The 16,432-nt window shown below is 44.2% G+C and overlaps 1 protein-coding gene across 4 annotated transcripts in view; it reads left to right on the forward strand.

Moving 5' to 3' along the window:
• Positions 1 to 202: 202 nt before the first annotated feature.
• LOC310875751 (zinc finger protein ubi-d4-like) overlaps positions 203 to 16,432 on the forward strand; it is a 37,762-nt gene continuing 21,532 nt past the window's right edge. For 2 of the 4 annotated variants that reach the window (XM_083789091.1, XM_083789094.1), the window contains exons 1-5: positions 203 to 247; positions 3,487 to 3,632; positions 5,283 to 5,393; positions 5,981 to 6,153; positions 7,137 to 7,220. In XM_083789091.1, the coding sequence (XP_083645217.1) occupies positions 216 to 247; positions 3,487 to 3,632; positions 5,283 to 5,393; positions 5,981 to 6,153; positions 7,137 to 7,220 (546 nt within the window). In that variant the 5' untranslated portion in view covers positions 203 to 215. Of the gene's footprint in view, positions 248 to 1,146; positions 1,184 to 3,486; positions 3,633 to 5,282; positions 5,394 to 5,980; positions 6,154 to 7,136; positions 7,221 to 16,432 lie in introns of those variants that run through there. The other 2 variants (XM_083789092.1, XM_083789093.1) reach the window with 2 other exon arrangements.

Below are 16,432 nucleotides of genomic sequence, written 5' to 3' on the forward strand. Positions count from 1 at the left end.
ATAAAGCTTTTTTTAAGCAAATACCAGCAATCTTTATGCAGTCATTTGGGGACAAATCGCAGCATTTTCCCTCAAAACAAAGAAAGAAAAATACTCAAATATAAAATGTGTAGACCTGCTTTCATGGACCTGGCTGCTTGTTTCTGTCACACCAACCTGGCAACAACGCCTGTCTGCGGCCACTAGGGGCGCCAGAGGGTGCCAGGTCGGTCAAGATGGCAGCTGTAGTGGAGAATGTTGTCAAACTGTGAGTGTTTATTTAATTATTGTTAATTAATTAATTCATGTCTTCACCCTCTTTAATGAGCTTCATATGCGTCTGGTACATGCACAGGACTGTTGCATTGTGGGACTTGTAGTTCTCTGTGGCTGATTGTTAACAGCAACAGCACTGACAGCTAGCCTAGCAACAACAACAGCTAGCATCATCATCATCATGTCGCTTCTTAAATGCCTCATCAGTGTCGCGTGTTGTTTACGTCACGTCAGCTGTTCCATAATACGAGTTCATGGTCTTTATAAATGTTAACGAGTGTGTGTGTGTGTGTGTGTGTGTGTGTGTGTGTGTGTGTGTGTGTGTGTGTGTGTGTGTGTGTGTGTGTGTGCGTGCGTGCGTGCGTGCGTGCGTGCGTGCGTGCGTGCGTGCGTGCGTGCGTGCGTGCGTGCGTGTGTGTGTGTGTGTGTGTGTGAGTGATAGATAGAGAGAGAGAGGGAGGGTTGCCCTCCCGCCCCTGGCAGCTAAATAAAACACTAAGGGTTTATATATATATTTCTAGGTATAATGAGGCCATGGAGCAGTGGTTTATAGATGTGTTGTATATATATGCATATATGTATATATATATTTCTAGGTATAAAGATGCAATGGAACAGTGTTTTATATATATTGTATATTTATTTATATATGTATATACATATATTTCTAGGTATAAGGAGGCCATGGAGCAGTGGTTTATAGATGTGTTGTATATATATGCATATATATGTATATATATATTTCTAGGTATAAAGATGCAATGGAACAGTATTTTATATATATTGTATATTTATTTATATATGTATATACATATATTTCTGGGTATAAGGAGGCCATGGAGCAGAGGTTTATATATATATTGTATATTTATTTATATATGTATATATATATATATTTATATATATATGTATATATATATATTTCCAGGTATAAGGAGGCCATGGAGCAGTTGTTTATAGATGTATTGTATATGTATTTATATATATATGTATATATATACATATATATTTATATATATATATTCTGACTGTTTGTTTAATTTTGCAAACTTTGTTTTGAAATCTAATTACTTTATGTTTGATAATAAGTTCTTTATACAAACCCAGGGTACTGCTATGGGATCTGCATTTGCTCCCAATTATGCTAATTTGTTTATGGGTCATTGGGAATCTCGCTTTATTCACAACAAGGCAACTTCTCTACTCCTAAATAAAGTAATATATTGGAAAAGGTTTATAGATGACATCCTAATGATATTTACTGGTGAAGAAAATGAGTTATTGGTGTTCAAGGACTATATTAACGGTACACACCCTACTTTAAAATTTACAATGGAACACAGTAAAGACCAGATCGACTTCTTAGACCTACGCATTTCAGTAGACCCAGAGGGCCTTCTTAAGACTACAATTTTTCGCAAACCCACAGACCGGAACAGTATCTTACATGCACATAGCCATCATCCCAGAGGCCTAGTGGAAAACATTCCATATGGACAGTTTTTGCGCCTCAAACGGATTTGCAGCGATTCTGCTGACTACAAAATAAAGGCAAATGAAATGCATAACAGGTTCAGAGAGAGGGGTTACAAAACATCGACCATACAAACGGCAGAAAATAAAATTAAAGATGTACAAAGAGAAACCCTCCTGCAACCTGTCAAAAAAGATAATTCAGACAATAATGTCACGTTTGTTTCGGAATTTAGTACATCATCTCATGCAATTAAAAACATTATCCACAAACATTGGAACATATTGAGATGCGATCCCAACCTAAAAAACATTTCAACAGCACCACCCAGGTTTTGTTTTAAGAGAGGCAAAAATATAAAGGATTTTGTTGTCACTAGTATGTACAAATCACCCAAGGCCACTGGGGCTAATTGGCTAAACACTGAACTATGTGGCAACCACCCTTGTGGAAGATGTACTCACTGTTCAAATACGAGTACCACCAAGGTCTTTTATCATCCACAGACTGGTCAGAAACACAAAATAAAGGGCTTCATTAATTGTAACACAACTCATGTTGTATATATGTTAAAATGCCCGTGCGGGATGGTATACGTTGGTCAAACGAAACGCAATTTGAAAATAAGAATAGCTGAACATAAAGCTGCCATCCGACATGGGAATATGGACTATGCTATTGCCCGTCATTACAAAGAAAGGGGACATGGGTCAGCAGCCACACTCAAATTTATTGGGATAGAGAAAGTTGACCTGCCACCTAGAGGTGGTAACATGGTAAAACTGCTCTTACAGAAAGAGGCACATTGGATCTTCACTCTGAACACTATGGAACCCAATGGTTTAAATGAGAGCCCATTTTTATAAACCTGGTCATAAATGTGTAATTACTGTCCTATTTATTTATTAATCCTTTATTACTGATGTGGTTGCCCTAAATTTGGATTATTTGACCTGAATTACTCCATATTTTCCCCTATAGGATGAGGCCCATGATATTTTATCTGTATATTGTGTATTGGCACTGTTGTGGTGGGTTTTTGTTTGTTTTTTATACATCTGCTATATATATTTATTGTCATTTTTATATATGGAAAAAGATGTATTTATTTTTTTATCTGTTTGTTCATGTGTCTAGTCTGCCCCTCCCATATATGAATATTTATTGAATCATTGATGCCACACCCGGGGGGGTGGTTTTTTTTCTCTATATATACTTGACACATTCACACCTCTGTAGAGCACCTGACGAAGCTCACGGCGAAACGCGTCGTGCTAATAAATAAGTTTGATGCAGTAAGTTGTCCGTCTCTGTTCCCTGGAGTGTGCAGTCCCTTCCTTGGAAGGTTTTTCTCTCTTTTTTGATGTCTATGCCTGCTAACTAGACTTGCACCTCCTACGGGTCTTTTTGGATGTGCAGGAGTCCCTTTTTTGTCTCATTTATATATATATGTATATATATATTTCTAGCTATAAGGAGGCCATGGAGCAGTGTTTTATATATATATTGTATATATATGTATATATATATGTATATATATATTTCCAGGTATAAGGAGGCCATGGAGCAGTGGTTTATAGATGTATTGTATATATATTTATATATATATGTATATATATATTTGTATATATATGTATATATATATTTCTAGGTATAAGGAGGCCATGGAGCAGTGGTTTATAGATGTATTGTATATATATTTATATATATATATATATGTATAATATATATTTATATATGTATATATATATTTCCAGGTATAAGGAGGCCATGGAGCAGTGCCAGCGCTATAACTCCCGCCTGGTCTCGGAGCGTCGCGTCCGGCTGCCCTTCCTGGACTCCCAGACGGGCGTGGCTCAGAACAACTGTTACATCTGGATGGAGAAGAGGCACCGAGCACCAGGTCAGAGGTCACACAGAGGTCACACAGAGGTCACACGGGTCAATCCCAGTAGATACTGGTCCTACCGGGAGGGTAAAGGTCACTGGGAGGTTAAAGGTCACCAGGAGGTGCTATATTGAGCCACTAAACACAGTCTCTTTGTTCATCCACCTGTGATCTGAGCGGAACGTTCATTAACCAATCGGCTGCTCCGGGCGGAACGTTCATTAACCAATCGGCTGCTCCGGGCGGAACGTTCATTAACCAATCGGCTGCTCCGGGCGGAACGTTCATTAACCAATCGGCTGCTCCGGGCGGAACGTTCATTAACCAATCGGCTGCTCCGGGCGGAACGTTCATTAAAAGGACATTATATGTTTTTCAATAAACGGAACGCTAAATGACACGTTAAAGGCATCATTAAAACCACGTTAATTAAAGGTATATTCAGTGATTTCACTTAATTCAAATATCACTTATTTTTTTGTTTTGTATTGATAATCCTCCCTACTATAGAGTGTGCTGGCCATATAAGGAGTTCCTCCCTGTCCCCAGTTAACCCCTGGGGGTCAAAAAACCTTAGGTTTCGTTTTTGACTCTCTATCCTGATTGGACGAAAGGCTGGGTCCCACAGCCAAAAACGAAACCTAAGGTTTTTTGAGTGAAATCACTGAATATACCTTTAAGTTCAAATATGACACACACGTTCCACCCCCCCCCCCCCCCACACACACAGGGAGGGCAGTGCCCGGTGTCGTTCCACACCCCCACAGGGAGGGCAGTGCCCGGTGTCGTTCCACACCCCCACAGGGAGGGCAGTGCCCGGTGTCGTTCCACACCCCCCACAGGGAGGGAGGGCAGTGCCCGGTGTCGTTCCACACCCCCACAGGGAGGGAGGGCAGTGCCCGGTGTCGTTCCACACCCCCACAGGGAGGGCAGTGCCCGGTGTCGTTCTACACCCCCACAGGGAGGGCAGTGCCCGGTGTCGTTCCACACCCCCACAGGGAGGGCAGTGCCCGGTGTCGTTCCACACCCCCACAGGGAGGGAGGGCAGTGCCCGGTGTCGTTCTACACCCCCACAGGGAGGGAGGGCAGTGCCCGGTGTCGTTCCACACCCCCACAGGGAGGGAGGGCAGTGCCCGGTGTCGTTCCACACCCCCACAGGGAGGGAGGGCAGTGCCCGGGGTCGGTCTACACCCCCCACAGGGAGGGCAGTGCCCGGTGTCGTTCTACACCCCCACAGGGAGGGAGGGCAGTGCCCGGTGTCGTTCCACACCCCCACAGGGAGGGAGGGCAGTGCCCGGTGTCGTTCCACACCCCCACAGGGAGGGAGGGCAGTGCCCGGTGTCGTTCCACACCCCCACAGGGAGGGAGGGCAGTGCCCGGTGTCGTTCCACACCCCCCACAGGGAGGGCAGTGCCCGGTGTCGTTCCACACCCCCACAGGGAGGGCAGTGCCCGGTGTCGAGTCGGTCGGACCCACGGCCACAAAAAGGCCCGGGCTCCATATATCTCCATATATGGAGCTGGCCTGTTCTGACAACACTCCATATTTAGGCATGCCTGACACAGAACTCCATATATGGGCATAAAAGGGACACAGACAGATGGGTGGGACGGGTTGTGTGGTGATGATGATGATGATGATGATGATGATGATGTCATCATGTAGGCGTGGCTCCGGGGCAGCTGTACACCTACCCGTCCCGCCGGTGGCGTAAGAAACGGCGAGCGCACCGACCTCCAGACGACCCCAGACTCACCTTCCCCCCGCTCAAACCAGGTACGACCTCCTTTAGACAGCTGAACTAGAGATCACATTTAGAAAGGAGATCTCATGAGGTCTGAATCTAGATCTGGAACAATTCTTTCCATTAATTGTGCAGCACTGTCTTAGTTTGTGTTTTTATTGTTGGTAGAAGTGGATCTATCGTTGAACAAGGTGTGTTCTGATTGGTAGAAGGGGATCTATTGTTGAACAAGGTGTTTTCTGATTGGTAGAAGGGGATCTATTGTTGAACAAGGTGTGTTCTGATTGGTAGAAGTGTATCTATTGTTGAACAAGGTGTGTTCTGATTGGTAGAAGTGTATCTATTGTTGAACAAGGTGTGTTCTGATTGGTAGAAGGGGATCTATTGTTGAACAAGGTGTGTTCTGATTGGTAGAAGGGGATCTATTGTTGAACAAGGTGTGTTCTGATTGATAGAAGGGGATCTATTGTTGAACAAGGTGTGTTCTGATTGGTAGAAGGGGATCTATTGTTGAACAAGGTGTTTTCTGATTGGTAGAAGTGTATCTATTGTTGGACAAGGTGTGTTCTGATTGGCAGACGGGGATCTATTGTTGAACAATGTGTGTTCTGATTGGCAGACGGGGACCTGGGGGCGGGGCTGAAGAAAGAGGTGTCGTCGTCTGCGGACGGCAGCAGCCTGGAGGCGTTGCTGAAAGGAGACTCAGTGGAGCTCAGAGCCACCGATGAGGACTCCAACACCAGCACAGACTGCACTGGAGCCGCCGGGAGCACCGCATCACGGATCAGAAAGGTCCTCTGCACTGTAGTTAGTTTATTTTATATCAGTCATTTACAGTACAGTACGTTTCAGAATGAGGGTTTACAGAATTACAGTTTGACTGAAAAGGTTTGGGGCTGAAGCCGAAGCTTATTATGCCCACCTTATTAATGATTCAAATAATAGAAGAAAGGGAAAAAAAGGAACAGAAAAAAACAAAAACAGGAACAATAGCAACGGGAAAACTGATTCTCTGTGTTGTGCTTCTTAAATACCAATGATGAACAGAAAATACATATTTAGCTTATATGCCTTTTACTAGTTACGTTACACCCACATAGATGTAGCTTTTTAGAGTGTACTTTTATATTTTAAGTGGTTGCTTATAGTGTATATTTTTATTATTGTTTACTTTTACTGCATATGTGTTTGTATATTTATGTTTGAAGTGGTTACTTCAAATAATTTATTTTATTTATATATTATTTTTATTCATATAATTTTGTAATATCTACTGCCTGTGCATATTGTATATATTAAAGTGATTTTATATATGTGTCAATTATCTTAGCTTTATATGATCTTTTAAATGTTACTCCCACTCCTCTAGCCCCGCCCCCTCTGCACTGTAGTCACTCCCACTCCTCTAGCCCCGCCCCCTCTGCACTGTAGTCACTCCCACTCCTCTAGCCCCGCCCCCTCTGCACTGTAGTCACTCCCACTCCTCTAGCCCCGCCCCCTCTGCACTGTAGTCACTCCCACTCCTCTAGCCCCGCCCCCTCTGCACTGTAGTCACTCCCACTCCTCTAGCCCCGCCCCCTCTGCACTGTAGTCACTCCCACTCCTCTAGCCCCGCCCCCTCTGCACTGTAGTCACTCCCACTCCTTTTAGCCAAATGCAAACGAAAATAAAAGCCTGGGTACCGAGGCAACATCAAAATAAAAGCCTTGGTGCTGTGTATGCGTGCGTGCGTGCGTGCGTGTGCTCGTGCGTGTGTGTGTGCGTGCGTCCTACAGAAGGTGGTGGAGGACCAGAAGGATGAGGATGATGAAGACTATGATGAAGATCCTCCAAAGAGAAGAGGCAAAGGAAAGGGAAAGGTACACATTTAACCTTTGACCTTTACCCAGATCCATCTTTTAGAAGGGCAGAAACCCAGCGCTGTTCATGCAGCCTCTGAACTGAGACAAGCTGGAGTCTGAAATACAATGTTTTCAACGAAGGCGGCGCAAATAAGAGCTATTTTAGGACTGTGTGCAACATGACAACTGTTTTAAAGACCCTAAAACATGATCATCAGGTCTTATTGTTATATAAGGAGGTGTCTATGAGGTGACAGTACCTCTTTAGACACCAGTACAGTGTCTATGAGGTGACAGTACCTCTTTAGACACCAGTACAGTGTCTATGAGGTGACAGTACCTCTTTAGACACCAGTACAGTGTCTATGAGGTGACAGTACCTCTTTAGACACCAGTACAGTGTCTATGAGGTGACAGTACCCCTTTAGACACCAGTACAGTGTCTATGAGGTGACAGTACTTCTTTAGACACCAGTACAGTGTCTATGAGGTGACAGTACCTCTTTAGACACCAGTACAGTGTCTATGAGGTGACAGTACCCCTTTAGACACCAGTACAGTGTCTATGAGGTGACAGTACTTCTTTAGACACCAGTACAGTGTCTATGAGGTGACAGTACCTCTTTAGACACCAGTACAGTGTCTATGAGGTGACAGACCTCTTTAGACACCAGTACAGTGTCTATGAGGTGACAGTACCTCTTCAGACACCAGTACAGTGTCTATGAGGTGACAGTACCTCTTCAGACACCAGTACAGTGTCTATGAGGTGACAGTACCTCTTCAGACACCAGTACAGTGTCTATGAGGTGACAATACCTCTTCAGACACCAGTACAGTGTCTATGAGGTGACAGTACCTCTTTAGACACCAGTACAGTGTCTATGAGGTGACAGTACCTCTTTAGACACCAGTACAGTGTCTATGAGGTGACAGTACCTCTTTAGACACCAGTACAGTGTCTATGAGGTGACAGTACCTCTTTAGACACCAGTACAGTGTCTATGAGGTGACAGTACTTCATTAGACACCAGTACAGTGTCTATGAGGTGACAGTACCTCTTTAGACACCAGTACAGTGTCTATGAGGTGACAGTACCTCTTTAGACACCAGTACAGTGTCTATGAGGTGACAGTACCTCTTTAGACACCAGTACAGTGTCTATGAGGTGACAGTACCTCTTTAGACACCAGTACAGTGTCTATGAGGTGACAGTACCTCTTTAGACACCAGTACAGTGTCTATGAGGTGACAGTACTTCTTTAGACACCAGTACAGTGTCTATGAGGTGACAGTACCTCTTTAGACACCAGTACAGTGTCTATGAGGTGACAGTACTTCTTTAGACACCAGTACAGTGTCTATGAGGTGACAGTACTTCATTAGACACCAGTACAGTGTCTATGAGGTGACAGTACCTCTTTAGACACCAGTACAGTGTCTATGAGGTGACAGTACTTCTTTAGACACCAGTACAGTGTCTATGAGGTGACAGTACCTCTTTAGACACCAGTACAGTGTCTATGAGGTGACAGTACCTCTTCAGACACCAGTACAGTGTCTATGAGGTGACAGTACCTCTTTAGACACCAGTACAGTGTCTATGAGGTGACAGTACCTCTTTAGACACCAGTACAGTGTCTATGAGGTGACAGTACCTCTTCAGACACCAGTACAGTGTCTATGAGGTGACAGTACCTCTTCAGACACCAGTACAGTGTCTATGAGGTGACAGTACCTCTTTAGACACCAGTACAGTGTCTATGAGGTGACAGTACCTAATTAGACACCAGTACAGTGTCTATGAGGTGACAGTACCTCTTTAGACACCAGTACAGTGTCTATGAGGTGACAGTACCTCTTTAGACACCAGTACAGTGTCTATGAGGTGACAGTACCTCTTTAGACACCAGTACAGTGTCTATGAGGTGACAGTACCTAATTAGACACCAGTACAGTGTCTATGAGGTGACAGTACCTCTTTAGACACCAGTACAGTGTCTATGAGGTGACAGTACCTCTTTAGACACCAGTACAGTGTCTATGAGGTGACAGTACCTCTTTAGACACCAGTACAGTGTCTATGAGGTGACAGTACCTAATTAGACACCAGTACAGTGTCTATGAGGTGACAGTACCTCTTTAGACACCAGTACAGTGTCTATGAGGTGACAGTACCTCTTTAGACACCAGCACAGTGTCTATGAGGTGACAGTACCTCTTTAGACACCAGTACAGTGTCTATGAGGTGACAGTACCTCATTAGACACCAGTACAGTGTCTATGAGGTGACAGTACCTCTTTAGACACCAGTACAGTGTCTATGAGGTGACAGTACCTCTTTAGACACCAGTACAGTGTCTATGAGGTGACAGTACCTCTTTAGACACCAGTACAGTGTCTATGAGGTGACAGTACTTCTTTAGACACCAGTACAGTGTCTATGAGGTGACAGTACCTCTTTAGACACCAGTACAGTGTCTATGAGGTGACAGTACCTCTTTAGACACCAGTACAGTGTCTATGAGGTGACAGTACTTCTTTAGACACCAGTACAGTGTCTATGAGGTGACAGTACCTCTTTAGACACCAGTACAGTGTCTATGAGGTGACAGTACCTCTTTAGACACCAGTACAGTGTCTATGAGGTGACAGTACCTCTTTAGACACCAGTACAGTGTCTATGAGGTGACAGTACCTCTTTAGACACCAGTACAGTGTCTATGAGGTGACAGTACCTCTTTAGACACCAGTACAGTGTCTATGAGGTGACAGTACCTCTTTAGACACCAGTACAGTGTCTATGAGGTGACAGTACCTCTTTAGACACCAGTACAGTGTCTATGAGGTGACATTACTTCTTTAGACACCAGTACAGTGTCTATGAGGTGACAGTACTTCTTTAGACACCAGTACAGTGTCTATGAGGTGACAGTACTTCATTAGACACCAGTACAGTGTCTATGAGGTGACAGTACCTCTTCAGACACCAGTACAGTGTCTATGAGGTGACAGTACTTCTTTAGACACCAGTACAGTGTCTATGAGGTGACAGTACCTCTTCAGACACCAGTACAGTGTCTATGAGGTGACAGTACTTCTTTAGACACCAGTACAGTGTCTATGAGGTGACAGTACCTCTTTAGACACCAGTACAGTGTCTATGAGGTGACAGTACCTCTTTAGACACCAGTACAGTGTCTATGAGGTGACAGTACCTCTTTAGACACCAGTACAGTGTCTATGAGGTGACAGTACCTCTTTAGACACCAGTACAGTGTCTATGAGGTGACAATACCTCATTAGACACCAGTACAGTGTCTATGAGGTGACAGTACCTCATTAGACACCAGTACAGTGTCTATGAGGTGACAGTACCTCTTTAGACACCAGTACAGTGTCTATGAGGTGACAGTACCTCTTTAGACACCAGTACAGTGTCTATGAGGTGACAGTACTTCTTTAGACACCAGTACAGTGTCTATGAGGTGACAGTACTTCTTTAGACACCAGTACAGTGTCTATGAGGTGACAGTACTTCTTTAGACACCAGTACAGTGTCTATGAGGTGACAGTACCTCTTTAGACACCAGTACAGTGTCTATGAGGTGACAGTACCTCTTTAGACACCAGTACAGTGTCTATGAGGTGACAGTACCTCTTTAGACACCAGTACAGTGTCTATGAGGTGACAGTACCTCTTTAGACACCAGTACAGTGTCTATGAGGTGACAGTACTTCTTTAGACACCAGTACAGTGTCTATGAGGTGACAGTACCTCTTTAGACACCAGTACAGTGTCTATGAGGTGACAGTACCTCTTCAGACACCAGTACAGTGTCTATGAGGTGACAGTACCTCTTCAGACACCAGTACAGTGTCTATGAGGTGACAGTACCTCTTTAGACTCCAGTACAGTGTCTATGAGGTGACAGTACCTCTTTAGACACCAGTACAGTGTCTATGAGGTGACAGTACCTCTTTAGACACCAGTACAGTGTCTATGAGGTGACAGTACCTCTTTAGACACCAGTACAGTGTCTATGAGGTGACAGTACCTCTTTAGACACCAGTACAGTGTCTATGAGGTGACAGTACTTCTTTAGACACCAGTACAGTGTCTATGAGGTGACAGTACCTCTTTAGACACCAGTACAGTGTCTATGAGGTGACAGTACCTCTTCAGACACCAGTACAGTGTCTATGAGGTGACAGTACCTCTTTAGACACCAGTACAGTGTCAATGAGGTGACAGTACCTCTTTAGACACCAGTACAGTGTCTATGAGGTGACAGTACCTCTTTAGACACCAGTACAGTGTCTATGAGGTGACAGTACCTCTTTAGACACCAGTACAGTGTCTATGAGGTGACAGTACCTCTTTAGACACCAGTACAGTGTCTATGAGGTGACAGTACCTAATTAGACACCAGTACAGTGTCTATGAGGTGACAGTACCTCTTTAGACACCAGTACAGTGTCTATGAGGTGACAGTACCTCTTTAGACACCAGTACAGTGTCTATGAGGTGACAGTACCTCTTTAGACACCAGTACAGTGTCTATGAGGTGACAGTACCTCTTTAGACACCAGTACAGTGTCTATGAGGTGACAGTACCTAATTAGACACCAGTACAGTGTCTATGAGGTGACAGTACCTCTTTAGACACCAGTACAGTGTCTATGAGGTGACAGTACCTCTTTAGACACCAGTACAGTGTCTATGAGGTGACAGTACCTCTTTAGACACCAGTACAGTGTCTATGAGGTGACAGTACCTAATTAGACACCAGTACAGTGTCTATGAGGTGACAGTACCTCTTTAGACACCAGTACAGTGTCTATGAGGTGACAGTACCTCTTTAGACACCAGCACAGTGTCTATGAGGTGACAGTACCTCTTTAGACACCAGTACAGTGTCTATGAGGTGACAGTACCTCATTAGACACCAGTACAGTGTCTATGAGGTGACAGTACCTCTTTAGACACCAGTACAGTGTCTATGAGGTGACAGTACCTCTTTAGACACCAGTACAGTGTCTATGAGGTGACAGTACCTCTTTAGACACCAGTACAGTGTCTATGAGGTGACAGTACCTCTTTAGACACCAGTACAGTGTCTATGAGGTGACAGTACCTCTTTAGACACCAGTACAGTGTCTATGAGGTGACAGTACTTCTTTAGACACCAGTACAGTGTCTATGAGGTGACAGTACCTCTTTAGACACCAGTACAGTGTCTATGAGGTGACAGTACCTCTTTAGACACCAGTACAGTGTCTATGAGGTGACAGTACCTCTTAGACACCAGTACAGTGTCTATGAGGTGACAGTACCTCTTTAGACACCAGTACAGTGTCTATGAGGTGACAGTACCTCTTTAGACACCAGTACAGTGTCTATGAGGTGACAGTACCTCTTTAGACACCAGTACAGTGTCTATGAGGTGACAGTACCTCTTTAGACACCAGTACAGTGTCTATGAGGTGACATTACTTCTTTAGACACCAGTACAGTGTCTATGAGGTGACAGTACTTCTTTAGACACCAGTACAGTGTCTATGAGGTGACAGTACTTCATTAGACACCAGTACAGTGTCTATGAGGTGACAGTACCTCTTCAGACACCAGTACAGTGTCTATGAGGTGACAGTACTTCTTTAGACACCAGTACAGTGTCTATGAGGTGACAGTACCTCTTCAGACACCAGTACAGTGTCTATGAGGTGACAGTACTTCTTTAGACACCAGTACAGTGTCTATGAGGTGACAGTACCTCTTTAGACACCAGTACAGTGTCTATGAGGTGACAGTACCTCTTTAGACACCAGTACAGTGTCTATGAGGTGACAGTACCTCTTTAGACACCAGTACAGTGTCTATGAGGTGACAGTACCTCTTTAGACACCAGTACAGTGTCTATGAGGTGACAATACCTCATTAGACACCAGTACAGTGTCTATGAGGTGACAGTACCTCATTAGACACCAGTACAGTGTCTATGAGGTGACAGTACCTCTTTAGACACCAGTACAGTGTCTATGAGGTGACAGTACCTCTTTAGACACCAGTACAGTGTCTATGAGGTGACAGTACTTCTTTAGACACCAGTACAGTGTCTATGAGGTGACAGTACTTCTTTAGACACCAGTACAGTGTCTATGAGGTGACAGTACTTCTTTAGACACCAGTACAGTGTCTATGAGGTGACAGTACCTCTTTAGACACCAGTACAGTGTCTATGAGGTGACAGTACCTCTTCAGACACCAGTACAGTGTCTATGAGGTGACAGTACCTCTTTAGACACCAGTACAGTGTCTATGAGGTGACAGTACCTCTTTAGACACCAGTACAGTGTCTATGAGGTGACAGTACTTCTTTAGACACCAGTACAGTGTCTATGAGGTGACAGTACCTCTTTAGACACCAGTACAGTGTCTATGAGGTGACAGTACTTCTTTAGACACCAGTACAGTGTCTATGAGGTGACAGTACTTCTTTAGACACCAGTACAGTGTCTATGAGGTGACAGTACTTCTTTAGACACCAGTACAGTGTCTATGAGGTGACAGTACCTCTTTAGACACCAGTACAGTGTCTATGAGGTGACAGTACCTCTTTAGACACCAGTACAGTGTCTATGAGGTGACAGTACCTCTTTAGACACCAGTACAGTGTCTATGAGGTGACAGTACCTCTTTAGACACCAGTACAGTGTCTATGAGGTGACAGTACCTCTTTAGACACCAGTACAGTGTCTATGAGGTGACAGTACCTCTTTAGACACCAGTACAGTGTCTATGAGGTGACAGTACCTCTTTAGACACCAGTACAGTGTCTATGAGGTGACAGTACTTCTTTAGACACCAGTACAGTGTCTATGAGGTGACAGTACTTCTTTAGACACCAGTACAGTGTCTATGAGGTGACAGTACTTCTTTAGACACCAGTACAGTGTCTATGAGGTGACAGTACCTCTTTAGACACCAGTACAGTGTCTATGAGGTGACAGTACCTCTTTAGACACCAGTACAGTGTCTATGAGGTGACAGTACTTCTTTAGACACCAGTACAGTGTCTATGAGGTGACAGTACCTCTTTAGACACCAGTACAGTGTCTATGAGGTGACAGTACCTCTTCAGACACCAGTACAGTGTCTATGAGGTGACAGTACCTCTTCAGACACCAGTACAGTGTCTATGAGGTGACAGTACCTCTTTAGACACCAGTACAGTGTCTATGAGGTGACAGTACCTCTTCAGACACCAGTACAGTGTCTATGAGGTGACAGTACCTCTTCAGACACCAGTACAGTGTCTATGAGGTGACAGTACCTCTTTAGACTCCAGTACAGTGTCTATGAGGTGACAGTACCTCTTTAGACACCAGTACAGTGTCTATGAGGTGACAGTACCTCTTTAGACACCAGTACAGTGTCTATGAGGTGACAGTACCTCTTTAGACACCAGTACAGTGTCTACGAGGTGACAGTACCTCTTTAGACACCAGTACAGTGTCTATGAGGTGGCAGTACTTCTTTAGACACCAGTACAGTGTCTATGAGGTGACAGTACCTCTTTAGACACCAGTACAGTGTCTATGAGGTGACAGTACCTCTTTAGACACCAGTACAGTGTCTATGAGGTGACAGTACCTCTTCAGACACCAGTACAGTGTCTATGAGGTGACAGTACCTCTTTAGACACCAGTACAGTGTCAATGAGGTGACAGTACCTCTTTAGACACCAGTACAGTGTCTATGAGGTGACAGTACTTCTTTAGACACCAGTACAGTGTCTATGAGGTGACAGTACCTCTTTAGACACCAGTACAGTGTCTATGAGGTGACAGTACTTCTTTAGACACCAGTACAGTGTCTATGAGGTGACAGTACCTCTTTAGACACCAGTACAGTGTCTATGAGGTGACAGTACCTCTTTAGACACCAGTACAGTGTCTATGAGGTGACAGTACCTCTTTAGACACCAGTACAGTGTCTATGAGGTGACAGTACCTCTTTAGACACCAGTACAGTGTCTATGAGGTGACAGTACCTAATTAGACACCAGTACAGTGTCTATGAGGTGACAGTACCTCTTTAGACACCAGTACAGTGTCTATGAGGTGACAGTACCTCTTTAGACACCAGTACAGTGTCTATGAGGTGACAGTACCTCTTTAGACACCAGTACAGTGTCTATGAGGTGACAGTACCTAATTAGACACCAGTACAGTGTCTATGAGGTGACAGTACCTCTTTAGACACCAGTACAGTGTCTATGAGGTGACAGTACCTCTTTAGACACCAGTACAGTGTCTATGAGGTGACAGTACCTAATTAGACACCAGTACAGTGTCTATGAGGTGACAGTACCTCTTTAGACACCAGTACAGTGTCTATGAGGTGACAGTACCTCTTTAGACACCAGTACAGTGTCTATGAGGTGACAGTACCTCTTTAGACACCAGTACAGTGTCTATGAGGTGACAGTACCTAATTAGACACCAGTACAGTGTCTATGAGGTGACAGTACCTCTTTAGACACCAGTACAGTGTCTATGAGGTGACAGTACCTCTTTAGACACCAGTACAGTGTCTATGAGGTGACAGTACCTCTTTAGACACCAGTACAGTGTCTATGAGGTGACAGTACCTCTTTAGACACCAGTACAGTGTCTATGAGGTGACAGTACCTAATTAGACACCAGTACAGTGTCTATGAGGTGACAGTACCTCTTTAGACACCAGTACAGTGTCTATGAGGTGACAGTACCTCTTTAGACACCAGTACAGTGTCTATGAGGTGACAGTACCTCTTTAGACACCAGTACAGTGTCTATGAGGTGACAGTACCTAATTAGACACCAGTACAGTGTCTATGAGGTGACAGTACCTCTTTAGACACCAGTACAGTGTCTATGAGGTGACAGTACCTCTTTAGACACCAGTACAGTGTCTATGAGGTGACAGTACCTCTTTAGACACCAGTACAGTGTCTATGAGGTGACAGTACCTAATTAGACACCAGTACAGTGTCTATGAGGTGACAGTACCTCTTTAGACACCAGTACAGTGTCTATGAGGTGACAGTACCTCTTTAGACACCAGCACAGTGTCTATGAGGTGACAGTACCTCTTTAGACACCAGTACAGTGTCTATGAGGTGACAGTACCTCATTAGACACCAGTACAGTGTCTATGAGGTGACAGTACCTCTTTAGACAC

The sequence above is a fragment of the Protomyctophum parallelum genome (genome assembly GCF_964188405.1).
Source record: "Protomyctophum parallelum genome assembly, chromosome: 1".
Classification (NCBI taxonomy): Eukaryota; Metazoa; Chordata; class Actinopteri; order Myctophiformes; family Myctophidae; genus Protomyctophum; species Protomyctophum parallelum.